This window comes from Carya illinoinensis, chromosome 2, assembly GCF_018687715.1.
Source record: "Carya illinoinensis cultivar Pawnee chromosome 2, C.illinoinensisPawnee_v1, whole genome shotgun sequence".
In the NCBI taxonomy this organism is placed as follows: Eukaryota; Viridiplantae; Streptophyta; class Magnoliopsida; order Fagales; family Juglandaceae; genus Carya; species Carya illinoinensis.
The window spans coordinates 954,260-970,712 of record NC_056753.1 but is presented as its reverse complement, the minus strand read 5'-3'; the positions used below and the strand labels follow the sequence as shown (position 1 = coordinate 970,712).

The following is a 16,453-nucleotide window of genomic DNA, read 5'->3' as shown; positions in this document are numbered from 1 at the left end:
GACAAATTGCCTTCAAGCAAACTCTTCCCCTCAATCACCTTCTTCACGCTAGAGAGAGACCCAAGAGAGAGACTAAGTGCGTGGTCAATGCCGTGAAATTGAATCCAAAGATATGAAGAGATTTTTTTATTCTTTATTTTTATAAGGGGTGGGATTCGAATTCAGAGTTTTATTTGAAAAATTAGGTTATATGCCACTAGGCTCTTGCCTAATATGAATAGATTGAAATGGCAGATCATTGATCATGACTCATGCATTAAACTTTTCATAGCGCCCGACTAAAGTTGAAAATTTGGCTACAATGTTTCTTGATTACCGCAGCTAGAACATAATTTACACCAATTTTTTTAAGCAAAAGATTCTGGTCCAAATGCAAGACATCTTCTGCAAGATTTTGCGAATCTCAAAAAGAATATTAAGGCAAATTCTGATGGACACAGAGAGAGAGGAAGGGGGGGGGGGGGAGACTTCTTTAATTAGGTTACTGGTTAACATACTTACAAGAAACAAGTATGAAATTATTGGCAACTTGACAAAAACCTTCATCACAATATGCTCTGACCATCTACTCCCAAAAATAGTTGTGCTAGAAGAAGATCATCGAATTAGAAGCTAATTAAAGAAGAAGATTAAAAGAACATAAAAAAAATAAAAAGTGGAAAGAAAATGATCTTCAAGCAGGCAACCAAGCAGTGGCAAACACAACATTATGTCCTTTCCATGTAAGAACAAGATCTTCTTCTTCCTTCTTCAATCCCCACCCAGCTGCATGCTCATCTAGCATGGTCTTCACCTCCGAGACTGCTTCTTCTCCGAAAGAAACTCCATGAAAATTGGCATTTCTCATTCGTTGCACCCACTGGCTTTTAGTTTCAAGCCGCTCAACCCTTTGAAGGCCCTCATGCGCTATCACATTCTCAATCTTCCAGCAAATATCGGCTTCGTACCACTGCCTCTCCTTACTCCCCCTTGGAAGGAATGTATCCATGGTATCATAAGGTATCCATAGATAGTTAAACGCTGATCTTAACCTACACACCACATTATTCGATGTCAAATCTACATCTTCGTCTACTAGAATTACAATGGTTGGGTCTAAACTCCGAAGCGCACTGAGAAACATTGTCCGAAAAGAGGAAGTAGTACTTGTGGAGGAACATTCAAAAGCATAAGGGTTTGAGTTTGCACTAGGAATAGATACAAGGGTTTCTTCCGGGATGTAGTGAAGCATCATATGGCAGTTAATTACCAGTGCCTCGCTGCTTTCGGGATAGACTAAATGTTGAACCCGAAGTTGTTCGATTAAGGCCGCAAACCCGTCTTTGTAACTTGAAGGACTCACTCTAAACTCCATCATAACATTCTTAGACATGGCGAAATTAACCAACTTGGAACCCAATTCCTCGTACGAAAGGTCCAGCTTTGGCGGGAAGTCTTCTACGGCAGCGGCTACGGTGAGCTTGACCAGAGGAGGGACCTCGTGACGATTAGCTATGGCATCAATCAGTGTAGGAATCTGCATGCAATGTGTCAAGCTTAAATCGACGATGTGAATGACCGAGTACCCTTCAACGGCTTCTAAAATTGCTGCGTTGGCTGCTGTGAAACCAAACCGATGCCAAGGGGTCAAGTCCACAAAGCTAGCAAGCTCAATGACTGAGAACTTGTGTGTGTCTATAGCAAGATTGCTGGGAGCGTTTGCCATAGCAGCCAGCATTTTGCAGCTTCCACTTTTGGCTGCGCATGCAATTAGAGCTCGGAGGAAGCCGCAAGTAAGGCGCTGATTCGAGTCCCCATCTGGGGGTGCAATGTTGTTTAAGACCCATAGAATTTGTTGGGCAAGAGTGGCATCGTTGCTTTCAATTGCATTGGCACAGTGGACGAGAAGTTGCTCCATACAATTGGCATCACCAAAGCTCCCTAAGGACTTCGATGTGGGAAATCCAAGCCATGGCCGAGTCTTATGAATCTGGCTTTTGTTCATAGTAGGATTGGAAAATGGAGTCATTTGGTGTAAGGGTTGTGGTGGAGCCTCCGTGAATTGCATCATTGAGAGAGAGAGAGAGAGACAGAGAGAGTACAAAAATCTTATAGAAAAGAGAAAGAAAGCCACACAAAAAAAAAAAAAATGGAATTCAGAAATCAGAAAGTAGCAGAAAGAAAGTGACCAGACTAGTAGTGGCCCTAGCGGGTACCTTTGCCATTGGGAAACGATTCATTAGTGGTAAAATTTACCAGTACGGTTCGGGAGAATTCTGCAAGTGAATCAAATAAAATTGACAGTACAGCTTTATCTGGGAGGACTTTATTGTTCTTCCTAAGGGAAAAGATCAGAGGGGGCGAAACTCTCAATCCTGTTAAAAAAAAAAAAAACTTGGTGGGAGTCAAATCGTGCAAAAGAGACCCTTCCAAGCTATTTCACAGGCTTTTCAGTTGCCATGCAGGGTGCAATGAGGTTATCGAAGCAGTGATTGAACAACCTTTTTCATGGCTACAAAAGGGTCTTATCTATCTTCCTGATCAGGTGAGCGAGAGAGAGAGAGAGAGAGAGAGAGAGAGAGGAAGGAGAGGGGAGAGGTGTGGTATAAAGGAGAGGTAGGATGTAGGGGCGCTTCTGTTGGATTTTGGAGGCATCTGAATGGCCGGCCAGGGGTTTGTCTGGATGCGGGACTTGTGATTTTGTCATGTAATGGCTGGGTATTTGGATTGAAGGCAGTTAAACTTTGGCTTACTCTCTCACTCACGGGTCATCGTATCATGAACAAATGATCGATTTTATGTTCTAATTACTTGGTGGGTTTGTAGAGTCTAGTTTATTGTTGTAGCGGCTCGATTTGATCCGACCCGATAATAATTTGTTATGGTTTTTTAGTAAATTTTCAATGAGACTTGTTTCAAAAAGCGCAAGTTTGGGCCAATAGGTAGAAACAGGCTTTGGCACTTTTTTGATTTAGGAAAGGTTAAGATAGAAAGTTTGCTTGATATTTACTCGATTTTTAACTTGAGCAAAAATGAGACAAAAGGTTCACTCGAGTCTCGCTCGACAGTGAGCTCAAGTGAAGCTTAGGCAAAGAGTTCATTCAACATTGCTCGCCTCAACACTCAAGCGAAAACCAAATAGAAAGTTTACTTGATGCGCTCAACACTCTATTTGAACGAATATCACATAAAAGTGAAAATTAGAGTTTCCATCATATAACCTTATAAATATATTTATTTTGAACAATATGGTCGTGCTGAACAGTGAAAAATCACCCCAAAATATATATTGTGATTCCTCAATATATTACAATTTTCTACAGCTCCGTGGACATGATAAACACACGTTACCGACCATGTAAACTTGTGTCTATGTGATTGATTATTTAATTATTTCTTATTTACTTTTTCTTTATTTTCATCGTTTTTCACAACACTACTTTGGCTTTGTATATATGCAGGTATGACTATTTCCATATTTTAAGTTTTTATAATCTATCTCGTTCTACGCACATTTGTCTGATTTTCATTTCTCCATGCATCTTGGTGGGGTTGAGCTACAAGGACATATACATGTTATGGGGTGGTTTAATTTACTAGGTATTCCTACCTATATATATACACACATATATATATTCTTGAGAGAGAGAGAGAGACACACACACACAAAGAATGGTCATTATCAAAGCCAATCAATTAGGAGGAGGCTGGAATATATATATACATATATCTGATCTCTTTTGAAATTTCCTCTCTCCTCTCGCTCTCTCCCAGATTTCCAAGATCTTATCCATGATCAGTCCACAATTGAAATCGAGGACCAGTTTTGATCATTTCAGATATTCAATAGAAATTTGAACACATGGGATGTAAGAGAAATATATAGCATGATCGGTAGGTAATACCATGTACTGAAGGTCGCACGCCCCAGCTTCAACTGGTCCCTATATATATATATATATATATGAGCTTATGTAAGAATGTTCCTCTTATAATTAGCTGTATATGACTGACTACTCATATATTACATATGCATGTGATTACTCCTTTTGTTCCCTTACTCAAAAACTTGTTCCCCTCCCAACCGCAGCCCCACTTTAAATGTACCAGTACTCGTCCATGCCACCAACAGTACTACTTTATCATATTAAGATGATAATGATAATGATAACATTTTTCTCAGCATTAATAACAATAACAACAAAAGAAATGCCAAATTTGGAACACAATGCTAGCTTAAACCAAAAAGACAATTATAACCCACTTTTCCCAGTTGATTGATGGCTTTCAAGTACTACATAATTATCCCCTTGTCTCAGAGCATGAGAATATATATATATATATATATATAGAGAGAGAGAGAGAGAGAGAGAGAGAGAGAGAGAGAGAGAGAGAGAGGTCCTCATCATCAACTGGTTTATTAAACTATCTATCTTGTATGGTTTTTCCATGCAGCAGCTTGTTTTCTTATACCATAGTTCCATACCACCAAACTTTTACTGTTCAATTTCAGTAGTTAATTTGTCGTCTCAGCTTTATCATGAGAGAAGTTTGTTTTCTAAAGCTGACAAACTTTTTTCCATTCTTTACACTGTATCATTGCAACAAATTAATAACTCTTTATCGTCCTTGCGAGGCTATCAAAAAAAAATCATACAGCTAATTAAATATTATAAAAAGAATCCGGGTGAAGCGTATGATCAGGAAAACCCGCATATAAGTTAAAAGCTGGAGTGGTTTTTTTAATTCCACGAGTATTTTGAGAAGGATTTATAAAGTTGAGGTACAAGAACTAAAGGACATGCGTGCAAAAGCAAGCATTAATTCAAGCAAGCAGGTTTTGGAATTTCTGAGAAAGGGAATTTTGGGGCATCCTGCATCCATGGTCTTCGGCTTTTCCTTCATTGGACAACACAAAATACATAGGCGTAAGCATGAAAGTAAGGAATGTAACCATGTGCGTGCTGTAGATACCCAAAACTGATAATCATTTGTTTTTTGCTTCAAATCTTGCAATATAAGCACACTGACGTTATTATTAATTAAGGATTATAATATGTAGTTTAACGAGGAGCTTGTCCAGAATATATGGAAGCCAACAATTTACATGAGAACAATATGGCATTCCGAACAATTTATTTTGTATATATCTTGAACCTAACATATATAGATCAGGAATTAATATATAGGAGAGAACAATATGGCATCTTCTTCTTATTTATTTTTTATTTTTGAAAAAAAAAAAAAAGATGAGGACTTAACCCTAAAATATTTTATAAATTTTGTGTTTGGCGGAGGATCGAATATATACCATTGACAAAAGTTGAAAAGTTTTGAGATTATTACAAAATTAAATCAAAACCAAAAGTCTTAGCTTGTAAAAATGATGCAGCGGGATCATGAAAATAGCAAAAGAAGAGGTTGCGTCTTCTAATTGTTGATAACTACGTACCAGAGTTGTAGAAAATGACATTTTATCTTTTCTTTTTCTTTCTCTTTTTTAATTTCAGGCATTCAACGGTCGATGATCCATACACGTTTTTTCTGTGTCCTACATCCAAAAACCATTAAGAAAACTATATATATATATATATATATGCTAGTTACAATATATTAAAAAAAGAGTAAACTTATGAGAAATATTGACAGCTACAACATGTCTATGTACCAAGGTATGACAATATCCAAGGTAAGTGCAATAAGCTATTTACCTTCCCTAGCTCTATATATATATACACATCTATATATATATATATATAATATATGATCATGATGATCTATGAACTGATCATGATCTGCTAATTTTTAATGTCGGAATAATAATTGGTCCATCATCATGTTGTACTTTGATATTCACAAATAAATCACTTAAATTCATATGACTACGAATTATAAATAAAGTGAAACTATTAATTAATAGATTTATGTATGTAACAGTTCAATATATGCGACCAGATCTCACTCAATTTGATCAAACTATTCATGTCTTTATATTAATAGAGATCAGTAGTACTGTAAAATATCAGTTATGATCATATTTAATTTGATGGTGCAATTAATTATTATTTTGGAAATAAATATTTTAGAATAATTATTTCCAAAATGATAATGTGAATGATTCTTTGGAGATTGAATTGATCAGATATATATATATATAGTACGTACTACGGATCGACCATTAATATTCGATCGAATTAATGAATCTCCAATTGGTTAATGGATATCCGAGGATGTATAAACATATATATATTCCCAATCCTGTACATATATGCAGCTAATTATTATAATTAATTAAAAAAATCTGAAAACATAACTCTGGACAATTCCTACATTGTTGCTGCATGTTGTAGTACTCATGCATCATCAAGTGTTTTTTGTCAACATTCGATTTTAGGAATTCAAAGCCCGCCATTAATGTTCGCAAATTGCACCCCGTGAAGTACGTCCGTACTGAGGTTTATTGTTTATATATATATATATATATATATATAGCCAGGCGAGACACTCAATGTGTAGATGATGAAGGGGCTGCTGCCCAGCTCTTCAAAACCAGACAAAACCCATCTGCATCACTCTCTCTCTCTCTCTCTCTCTCTCTCTCTCTCAAACTTGTTTGTATACGAGAATGTTTAGTACTTGTCTTAAATGTTTATAATTTTGTCTCTCCCAAGTTATTCATGTTAAAGCAGGAAACAAATATTATCCGCTAAAATATTCTCTCAAGAAATAAAGATAAAGATATTTATGGCCAACTACACGGTTCAATTATACATATAATATTATACTGAAAACTAGTCCAAAGTTATGCAGAAGATTATAATATCATATACATCCATATAACATACATACATACATACATATACCTAGCTACATGTCACAATGTTACGATCCTATTGGGTAACTCTAGTAAAAATGGAACAATAAAATGGAAATGAATGAGAAGGAAACAGATTATAGACTCATATTTGTCACTTAGCTTGAAGATGATAATGAGTATTCGAGGTACCTTGCCTCTAGACGAAAACTACAAGGTTTAATATAAAATTCCAGAATACCCAACTCTCAATGTTCTCCTTTCCCATATCGTCGCAAGGATAACCAACCATACAAATAAGAAAAGAATTCATGTACAGTAAAATAACATACTTCAGAAAGACAAAACACTACAAGAGTACTCCAAGGCAAATTATCTAAAGAAGCCAAACGATGCGCTCTCATAGCAGTCTTCAATTAAAACGATGCACTTCGCTGGAGCTTAAATGGTACATTCCTTGTAGGCTGGACTGGGACAAGCTCTCCCCCATCAAAGCACCTTACCCACTAGGTGCAATATCTTTGCCCACAAGGTGTGATATCCTCACCCACAATTAATGGTCCCACCACTAGGATAAAAAAACGAACATTTTCCTTGTCTCAGGACCCACACCATGTTTTAGAAAAACACTACCATTAAGGACTGCTCCCATACCATCTAGGCCCTATCTTCCATTGTATAGCCATGGATAACAGCAACAGGTGAAACTAACAATAATTTTGTATCTCCAAGAAAAGCATTTATGCACTCTAACTGTTCAACTACCTCAAATGCCTCGGTAGCAATGAAATATACTCGAGAGAGCCCCTTGGAGCAATCAATTGGAACACCAACTCCAGTAGCAATAGGCCTTGTCAATGATCGCATGGTCACAATGATACTAGGAATGGACTTGAGTTGGTTCAAGAAGTTGCTAACCTTTTTAAATTTAGGCCCTAATTCAATAAAATGGTTTGCAAGATTTGTCCTAGCTTTATTCCAAATAACAAAGCTACCTTCCAAAATATAGAAATCGGGTTAGACAAGAAGCAAATCTGAAGTTGCCCTCACGGGAAGGAATCAAGACTGAGGTACATTGCTACTAATAGCCTTATCATAGAACCTAATTGCTACCCCAACTGCAATTTTCATCTAAAAAATTTTGATTCCTTCCACTACCTTTCGGATTTGGTATAATCTCCATCTTTAATGCATCGACTTCCAAAAGCCTCTTAATTGCTTTCAAGTTAACCCACAAATTATTTGTATTGAAAACTATGGACTTCTCTATTGACTTGAATTCATTGACATGTTCATCAGGAACCTGTGCTATTTCAAGAAGCTGAACTCTTCCCTCATAAGAAATGAGTGTGCCACCCTTCACATTAGCTAAGGTTTTGGATGTCACATCCATGTAGTATTCCTTTTTGTTGTGGACTAAATGATTTAAGATTTTTAAGTCAACAACAACTCACAAGTTGTCTAAGTTGGCAACAAATACATACTCCTCACCTTGTGATAACAATGTATCAAGTTTGCCACTGTTCTTCAAGGATGGAAACACATCACCATGGTCAGGAGAACACTATCCCTCCTTGCCAGTCCTACCCTTGCTTTGCAGTGGACTAAAGTCATCAACAACAAGACGAGGATACTGGCTCTGACTCAAAGTATGGATTTCAACATTTGAGCCAAAATATTTTTCCATCACAATCTTCAATGTATCATCATGAGTGTTGAATGAGTTCATTAAAAGCAAAGAAACATTGCATCTGTACTTTGAATTAAGATTTTCAATTTGGATAACAATTAAGTTGAGAATTGTCAACTCATTCTGAACTTCAATGACAGACTTGGGACCAGTACAACCTATTCTTGTTCCCATAAGATTTGTTTCTCTTCCCCTATCAAAGGGCCTAAAAACAACTTTAAGGGGCAAAACATCAAACAAGTGAGGAGTAAGGTTCATATCTACTGATACTTGCAACCTCGTAATAATTTTCCATTGCCCTCCACCAGCAATTACCAACAAAGTGTAAAAGACATCATATACCTCAAAATTACTTTCAATATTATGTTGTGCACTAGAATCTTGATAGAAACTGGAAATGGAGATAAGGTACCGCTTACCACTTGTAATTACAAGGACGCCACCCTTCGTTGGATCCAAACAGTCACCAACCAGTGCTTCTTCTAAAGCTAGGACACCCAGAGCAAAGTATCCTTTGTATACTTCAAGCATCCTAACAACAAAATTCAATGCAATTTTCCATTGATTTGCCTCGCCCAGCTAATAGTATACTTGAACTTTGATCGCATATGATGTAAGATCTTCCATATAAACAAACAACCCAACAACTGCCACAAAAAATGTAGACATTATTGGTGATTCTTGATAAGAAGCTATCTTCAAATGTCCATCCTGTTTTTCTTCAACTATTGGCATATTGGAAAGAGCCATCAGCTCAAATGGCAAATCCAATGTGATCTTAAATGTAGCCTTGCAAGTTGGCTCATCCCCACAAGGAGAGCATTGCCAAACCTCTATGGTATCAAAATAGGATGAACCAACGAAACCTACAGCATAGATTACGTATCTTTCAGGGAGCTGAATAATCTGATAAACCTCTATGCTTTCAGTTGAAAAATCCTTGTCCTTTAAAACTTCTCCATCAATGCTAGAAACAGCATGCATAAACCCTTTACTAAAAACAAGAATCACATTGCCCTTGTCGACTTTCAAATTTATCGGCACAGACAATAATGACTTCAAGGATTTCAAATTTAAATGGTGTGTTCCTTGTAGATTGGACTATGACAAACCCTCCCCCATCAAAGCACCTTGCCTATAAGGTGCAATATCCTCGCCCACAATGGTCCCACCACCAGGATCAAAAATAAAGATTTTCCTTGTCTAAACAATTGTAACGTCAGAGACAAACAATGACTCTTACATAGCCCAAAGGGCTAGATATGGTGCCATCAAGAAGCGTTATGAGGTTTCTCTCCTGTGATCAAAGCCGGCAACCTTAGAGACTATGAGGTTTCACAATCAAGAATTGGAATCTCTTCTATCACTACTGATTTTACATTTCTTCCTGTTGAATTTGTAGCCCCTTTCATTTCTTCCCTTAATTCGATAGCGTCCAAATTTTCACTCATGTTGATATCACGACAGAGATATACATCCTCAAATACCCTTGTTTCTCTCAGCGTAACATCATCATCCAAGAGCAATTCTCTGTACATCAATTTATGTTGCTCCAATGGATATATATGCCTTTCATATGCGTATTCAATATTTAGCTTCACGTAGTAAATAGTGTAGGAAGGTTCAACTAAGATTTTTAAATGTTTACTGTTGAAAGACTTCACTATAAGCACTATTTCCCCAAGATCTCTATATAATTCATCATAGAGTGCACGATGATAATTTTGAAAACAGAAGTGAAGTTTAGCATTACTCAATTCTACCATATCAAGATCGTCGTATCTAGATACCACTTGTTATGATCTTGTTGGGTAACTCTTGTAAAAATGGAACAATAAAATGGAAATGAATGAGAATGAAACAGATGATAGGTCATATGTTCATCACTATACTTGAAGATGATAATGGGTATTCGAGGTACCTTGCCTTCAAACGAAAACTACAAGGTTCAATATAAGATTCCAGAATACCCAACTCTCAATGTTCGCCTTTCCTATATCCTCGCAGGGATAACCAATCATACAAATAAGAAAAGAATACGTGTATAGGAAAATAATAGACTTCAGGAAGATAAAACACTATAGGACTCGAAGGCAAATTATCTAAAGGAACTAAACGTTGTGTTCTCATAGTAGTCTTCAATTAAAACGATCGATGCACTTCGCTGGAGCTTAAACAGTGCGTTATTTGTAGGTTGGACTGTGACGCATAACCAGCTTGCATGCATCTATTGCCTATATCAATTTTTTTATTTTATCAATCTATCCCAACCTTTATCACCCTAAAAAGACCTTTTATTCATGTACTGTCTTTTTTTGAAAAAAAAAAAAAAATGAAATCAAAAGGTTTAGTACCATTAACAAAAGGTTTACTCGTTTAACTTTCTCACCCCTAAATTAATATCCTAGCAGTAGCCTTTTTTGGAGTTGCAAAGCAGAAAATCATGCACAAACTGGGGCCAAGATGGGCTGGAGCAGAGATCGGAGTAGGCCCGTTTGAGTACCCATGAAGATGCAGTGACAGTTGGAAATATCCCAAGTGAGCCCATACATACTCTAACTAACTGGAGGCATCGATGGGCTTTGCTGGAACAACATTCGCATTTTTTATGCAACTGAAATGTCCATTTTAGTGCTACTGATTCTATTTTTCATTCTTCGATTGGGCTCAGTTTTAAAAATTAGAATGAGAGCAGTGTCATTTAAAATTTTTTATACTATATATTGTGATATAATTTAATTTATAAAATTAAAATTTTAAAATATTTCACATAGATAATGTGTGGTATAAATTACTTCAAATAAAACTATTCTTAGAATAATACTAAATATAATTTTAGGATGTGTAGTTACACTAACTCTCTTTCGAACAAATAGGATACACTATTTAATATTTTTTCATATAGGTCTCAAATTTATTTATTTTTTTTTACAAAATATAAGCAAATCTTGAATAAACGGTATAAATCATTTTCTTAAAAATTATAGCTTCACATAAACTAAACTAAAGTTGGATCGAGTTGAGATTTTTGTAAAAAGTTATTCTATTTTCAAATCAAGACGTAAGTATACCGTCCACATTATTTAGACTATAAAATTTAAATTATTTTAATTTATTTAAATTATGTCACATAAATATTTACTAAATATATTGTCTTATAAATAAAATTTTTCCTTCGGAGACAAATCCAAACGCGGACTATCTGGCTGCTTTACTAAAGATTCTTGTTAACCAAAATCGAAGTCCTGCTCGAGTTGAGCCCAAACTTGCCGATCAACCCAAGTCCCGCGTGTCTTAATGACTTTTGCTGTCTGATGACTCTGAAGTCAATGGACATCATCTCATCTCCCTGCATCCTTGCAAAAAAGAAACAATATAATTCGAATCTGGTGTCACACTCCTTATCTTTGAATTTCCACCAAGAAAATGACAAAATGTAACTATCTTTTCAATTTTTTTTACAAATTTGATTTTGAAATAATTATGTCTCTATCGTTATTCTTTTATAAATATTCTTAAAATATATATATATATATATATATATATATATATATATATACTAGTAGAATTAAAACGTCCAAGGGACGTTTGCCTAGTGGAGGCAAATTATAAATGTAAAACTTTTTCATGGGAAAAAAAAAATCCTTTTCTTCGGCAGCTGTCCCTTTAGCTTGTACGTCTCTGGTCTGCAGTCATAAAGCTGGGCCCAATTGTCTTAATACGAATGTCAATAATTCTCAACAAGTGGACCATCAGTCTGTAGTCCCTCCTGGTAGATGGATTTTAATTTTTATGGAAATTTATTGGATTAGATTTTAGGGAAAAAGGTGACACGCACTAAAAGGCAAGCAATCCAATTGTGATCTTGAAGCTGCCTCAAGCTTTCATAATTCAATGTGTCATCCATCTGTACATAACCTGTTTTTTTTTTTTTTTTTTTTTTTTTTTTTTTTTTTTTCTGTTTCAATCAATCATTTCTAGCAAGTATTGTTGCTGTAAATTTTTTAAGCGGACATAATTTAATTTAAATTTAATTTAATTAATTAAGTAGTAGGTAATTTTAAATAAACTTATATCTTAATAAAATGACAAAAAAAGAGTGTTAGGATAAGACTGTCAACCTATATTTTTAGCGTGTCCCAAATACAACAGGTTACAGTTTGTTTTTTTTTTTCGCTTAGTCTGTGAAGTGACTTTTTGTTTTTGAAAACGCTGCAGCCTGACGTCCTTTCATTAAAAACATAAAAGACGAAAAAGAGGAAAGACTTCGTGAATCCATTTAATAAATGACAGATCATTTCAATTAGGGCTGCCCACTTGGGATACCCATACCCTGTTTTCATTTGGTTTTATATATTATTTGCTTTGTTTTAGACACAAGTGCAAGATTTGGTGATGACTTTGGAAGATATCACACAGATCTCGAGCACAGGCATATCAATAATGCATTAGAAAGACAAATAATAAAGGAAGGAACGTCGAGATAAGGATGGGTCTGACTTTAGAGAGAGAACTTGGGAGGAATACGAAGCCGAGAATGAAAGATTTTGTGTGGTCTGAAATTCTTTTGAAAAAATATCACTGACACAATCTAACTAAAGACTAAAACATCCTTATATAAACGGACACAAAGAAAGGAAACAAAAGGTTAAAAAAGTAACTATGCAAAACTTTCCCATGAAAGTAAATAATAGTAATCAGCAACACGTTCAGCAATCAGCAACACCGCTATGCACTGCTCAACAGCAAGTAAGAGAGGGGTGAAATGCCCTAAAATAAAGAACAGAAAAAATAAGTACATCTCATTCAGTATACTGAAATAACTGATGTTATTCATGTGAATCAACCTGTTTAGAAGGAGAGCAGCAACACTGTTATGATTGTTGATATCTTGATCTCGTGGAATTTTTCCAAATAACAAGCAAAGATTTTACAAGTGAACTGTAACTAACAAAATTTATAAAATGAGAAGCTTCAGTTGGGATTTAGATAACATTCATGGAGGAGATGAATGAAATTATTAGATCTAAAATACCATCTCTTAAATACAATTAGTATTTCAGATTCATATCACGGTTTTGTAAGAAATTGTGCATTATTAAAGAAGAAATAAAATGGAACACACAGAAGATCTAACATAAGATAGAAACACATATATGAATATTTGTGAAGTATTATTTTATTATCACAAAGTAAAATTACAGAAATTTAAGACTCTTTGCCTCAATCTTTAAACGCTCTTGCTCTTCAAAAATCTGCATGCCTTTCCTATCTAAAGGAGTAGCTACTCGAAAAGAAGAGTTAAGCAAAGATTTTAAATCTCTGTTCTCTCGCTTTACTGCTTCTATCTTCATGTTGGACTCCATAAGAAGCCGCTGAAGGATAAAAATATTCTCATGGAGTTTGTCAACCCCACCAGTCCTAGATTGTAATCGCTGAGAATATGCGACAAGGGTTGATGAGTATCGGGTACCGAGACTCACAAGCTCGTAGATAATTTCATTATCTGACTTATTAGTCAGATCATTATTGGATTGCATTATAGCACCTACGGAAGAAGAAGAAGCAGAAACAACTGGTGAACGAGGTGCAGAATACCTCATATATTGGTGATGGGAAGATTGCTGAGCCATTGCAAAGTGAGAAAGCAGAAAGAGATTACAGAGTAAGAATACAGACTAAATTTAGAAAAATGAAGAAGATGAGATGCGAAAAAAGATGAGCTGAATAATTCTTTTATAGAGAAAATTATGACAAAGTATCACTCTATTGCTTCATAACATCTTTCGTGAGGCATCTCTCTACAAGAGACAAGAGATGTAGCATCATAGCTACGGCGCTTAACAGATACAGAAGAGCGATGTAGTATCATAGGTGCGGCGCCTGACAGCTACAGAAGACCTGTAAAAATCTTACGGATCAGAGTTGTCTGGTCTAAAACAGAGGGTCATCGTTTTTGTTGAAAGAGAGAGAGAGAGAGAGAGAGAGAGAGAGAGAGAGAGAGGTTAACAGTTTAATTTTGATGAATTCTTTACTGATTATGTTATTTAGAAGAACACTTAAAGTATATCATTTATGTTTTTTTAAAGGATCGAGAGTTTACCACTGAAACCGAAGATGTTAGACATGGATACAGCTGAAAAAATCGCAGGAGGTCGAATCCGCACCGTTTTCCATCAGAAAACCCTCCAAACAGAGCAAAAAAGAGAAAATCAAAAAAGACAACGGCCAAAATCTATTTTTACATAGCTTTATCAACAAAAACGGAAACCCACATGTAAATTCTATGAGATATGGCAAAAAAAAGTAGAGAAAATAAGTGAGAGGAAAGAGAAGGTGAGGAGCGAAATGATAGGAGTCTGGGTGGGTAGATGGAGAACAGTTTTATTTCGTGAGAGGAATGTGGGAGGTTTGTGTACGTGATAATACACACAAGGGAAACCCACATGCAATGTATTTGTGCTGAGAAGTGGATTCTCTCCCACCAAATGAAAACCAGGTGTCCTTAAAGCGGTTTTTGGTTTTGTTTTTTTGGTGAATTACGACTTGTTTGGATGCTCGACTAAGTATGTCTCCGACCCATTAGATCCCTAGATTAACTACTCTACTCGCAACACCATTAACATGATATAACATCATATTTAATACATTAGACTATTCGTTCATTATTAATCAATCATTCAATTACAGTATTGGCATTTCATATTTTTATTTTTTAAATTCTTTTTTAAATTTTTTTACATTTATTTTTTTAAATTAATTTATTTTATTTATTTATTATTCATATACTAAATATTTAATAAAAATAAAAAAATATTTGTTCATATACGGGTTTAAACCAGTATATATGAACAAATTTAGTAAAATGAGATCACTAATTAGCTTCCACCTATCCATTAATTAATGGTATGAACGGACAAGATCATACAAACAATGAAATTGTTTATAATGATAAAATCAAGATAATCATGATTAATTGTCAAGATCATCTTGTAAATATTAGTGTAAATATTAGTGTTTAATAATGAAAAGATCATCAGCACATGGAGGCCCCTTTCAGCTTTTGGACGCAAGGGAGAGTTTTCTTTTTCCTTTTTGAAAAACACGCATTTAGCTGTTTTGGACAATGGCAATATATTACAATAAAACTTTCAAAAGCTTGGCCATATCATCAAGCAAGTCAAATATTGTGAAAAAGAGAGAGATTTCTCAAAAAACACGTACCCACACGCGTGCGGAAAACAAAAGAAAAGAAAAACTATACCATAGACATATTTCATCGTTCTTCTTTTCTATTGTCCTCAATCATCCAGACGTCCTATCACCCTGCAAAACTACTGCTGCAACCAAATCTTTTCGCGGATTCATGATGACTTATAATCTATTACTGTATACCTTTAGTTATATTTGTATGATGTTTGGCCAATTACTTGACACCATTGTTTTCATTACAGAAGATAAAATTTAGTGGAAGATGGCAATCCACATGCAGTGTTTTTATTATTAATATTGTTATAATTTATTGAGATAAAGAAGTTTTATATAAAGCCTCTTTATTTAAATCTATGACACAGCATGCAACAGCACAAGGATAGCAAAACTTTCTATCCACCTTAGTATATTAAATTCAATATTTTTGTCTATAAGACAAGTAAGGCTCGACCACCAACACACCATGTGATTTACGCGCATTATCGGCCCCATTCACCACCTAAAAGTTGGCCCACCAAGCCCACAAAGATAAGACCCTCTACTTGGCGATATCCCATTGGCTATTAATTTTATTAAATTATTTTTCTTCATTCGTCGATTTCCACAAAAGTCAGTGTAATTCACATGCTTGGGCCCGCATTCCTTTATTTTAAGAAAATGTATTTAAAACATGGATTTATATTTGAAAGTGCCACGTATACTGTTTGTTCAATTATCCAACCACGTCACCTGTGATTTTTTTCTTAAATATATCTTAT

General features: G+C 35.3%; 1 protein-coding gene and 1 pseudogene across 1 annotated transcript; both read right to left on the bottom strand.

The window, feature by feature from the left end:
- Positions 1 to 509: 509 nt before the first annotated feature.
- Positions 510 to 2,575, bottom strand: LOC122296042 (scarecrow-like protein 32). The gene is made up of 2 exons (XM_043105426.1): positions 2,196 to 2,575; positions 510 to 2,087 (listed from the first exon to the last, which is right to left on the bottom strand). The coding sequence occupies exon 2, from the start codon at positions 2,048 to 2,050 to the stop codon at positions 674 to 676; it is 1,377 nt and encodes a 458-aa protein (XP_042961360.1). The 5' UTR covers positions 2,051 to 2,087; positions 2,196 to 2,575; the 3' UTR covers positions 510 to 673.
- A 4,875-nt stretch (positions 2,576 to 7,450) lies between these two features.
- On the bottom strand, positions 7,451 to 9,014 carry LOC122301588 (annotated as a pseudogene).
- Between the last annotated feature and the right edge of the window lie 7,439 nt (positions 9,015 to 16,453).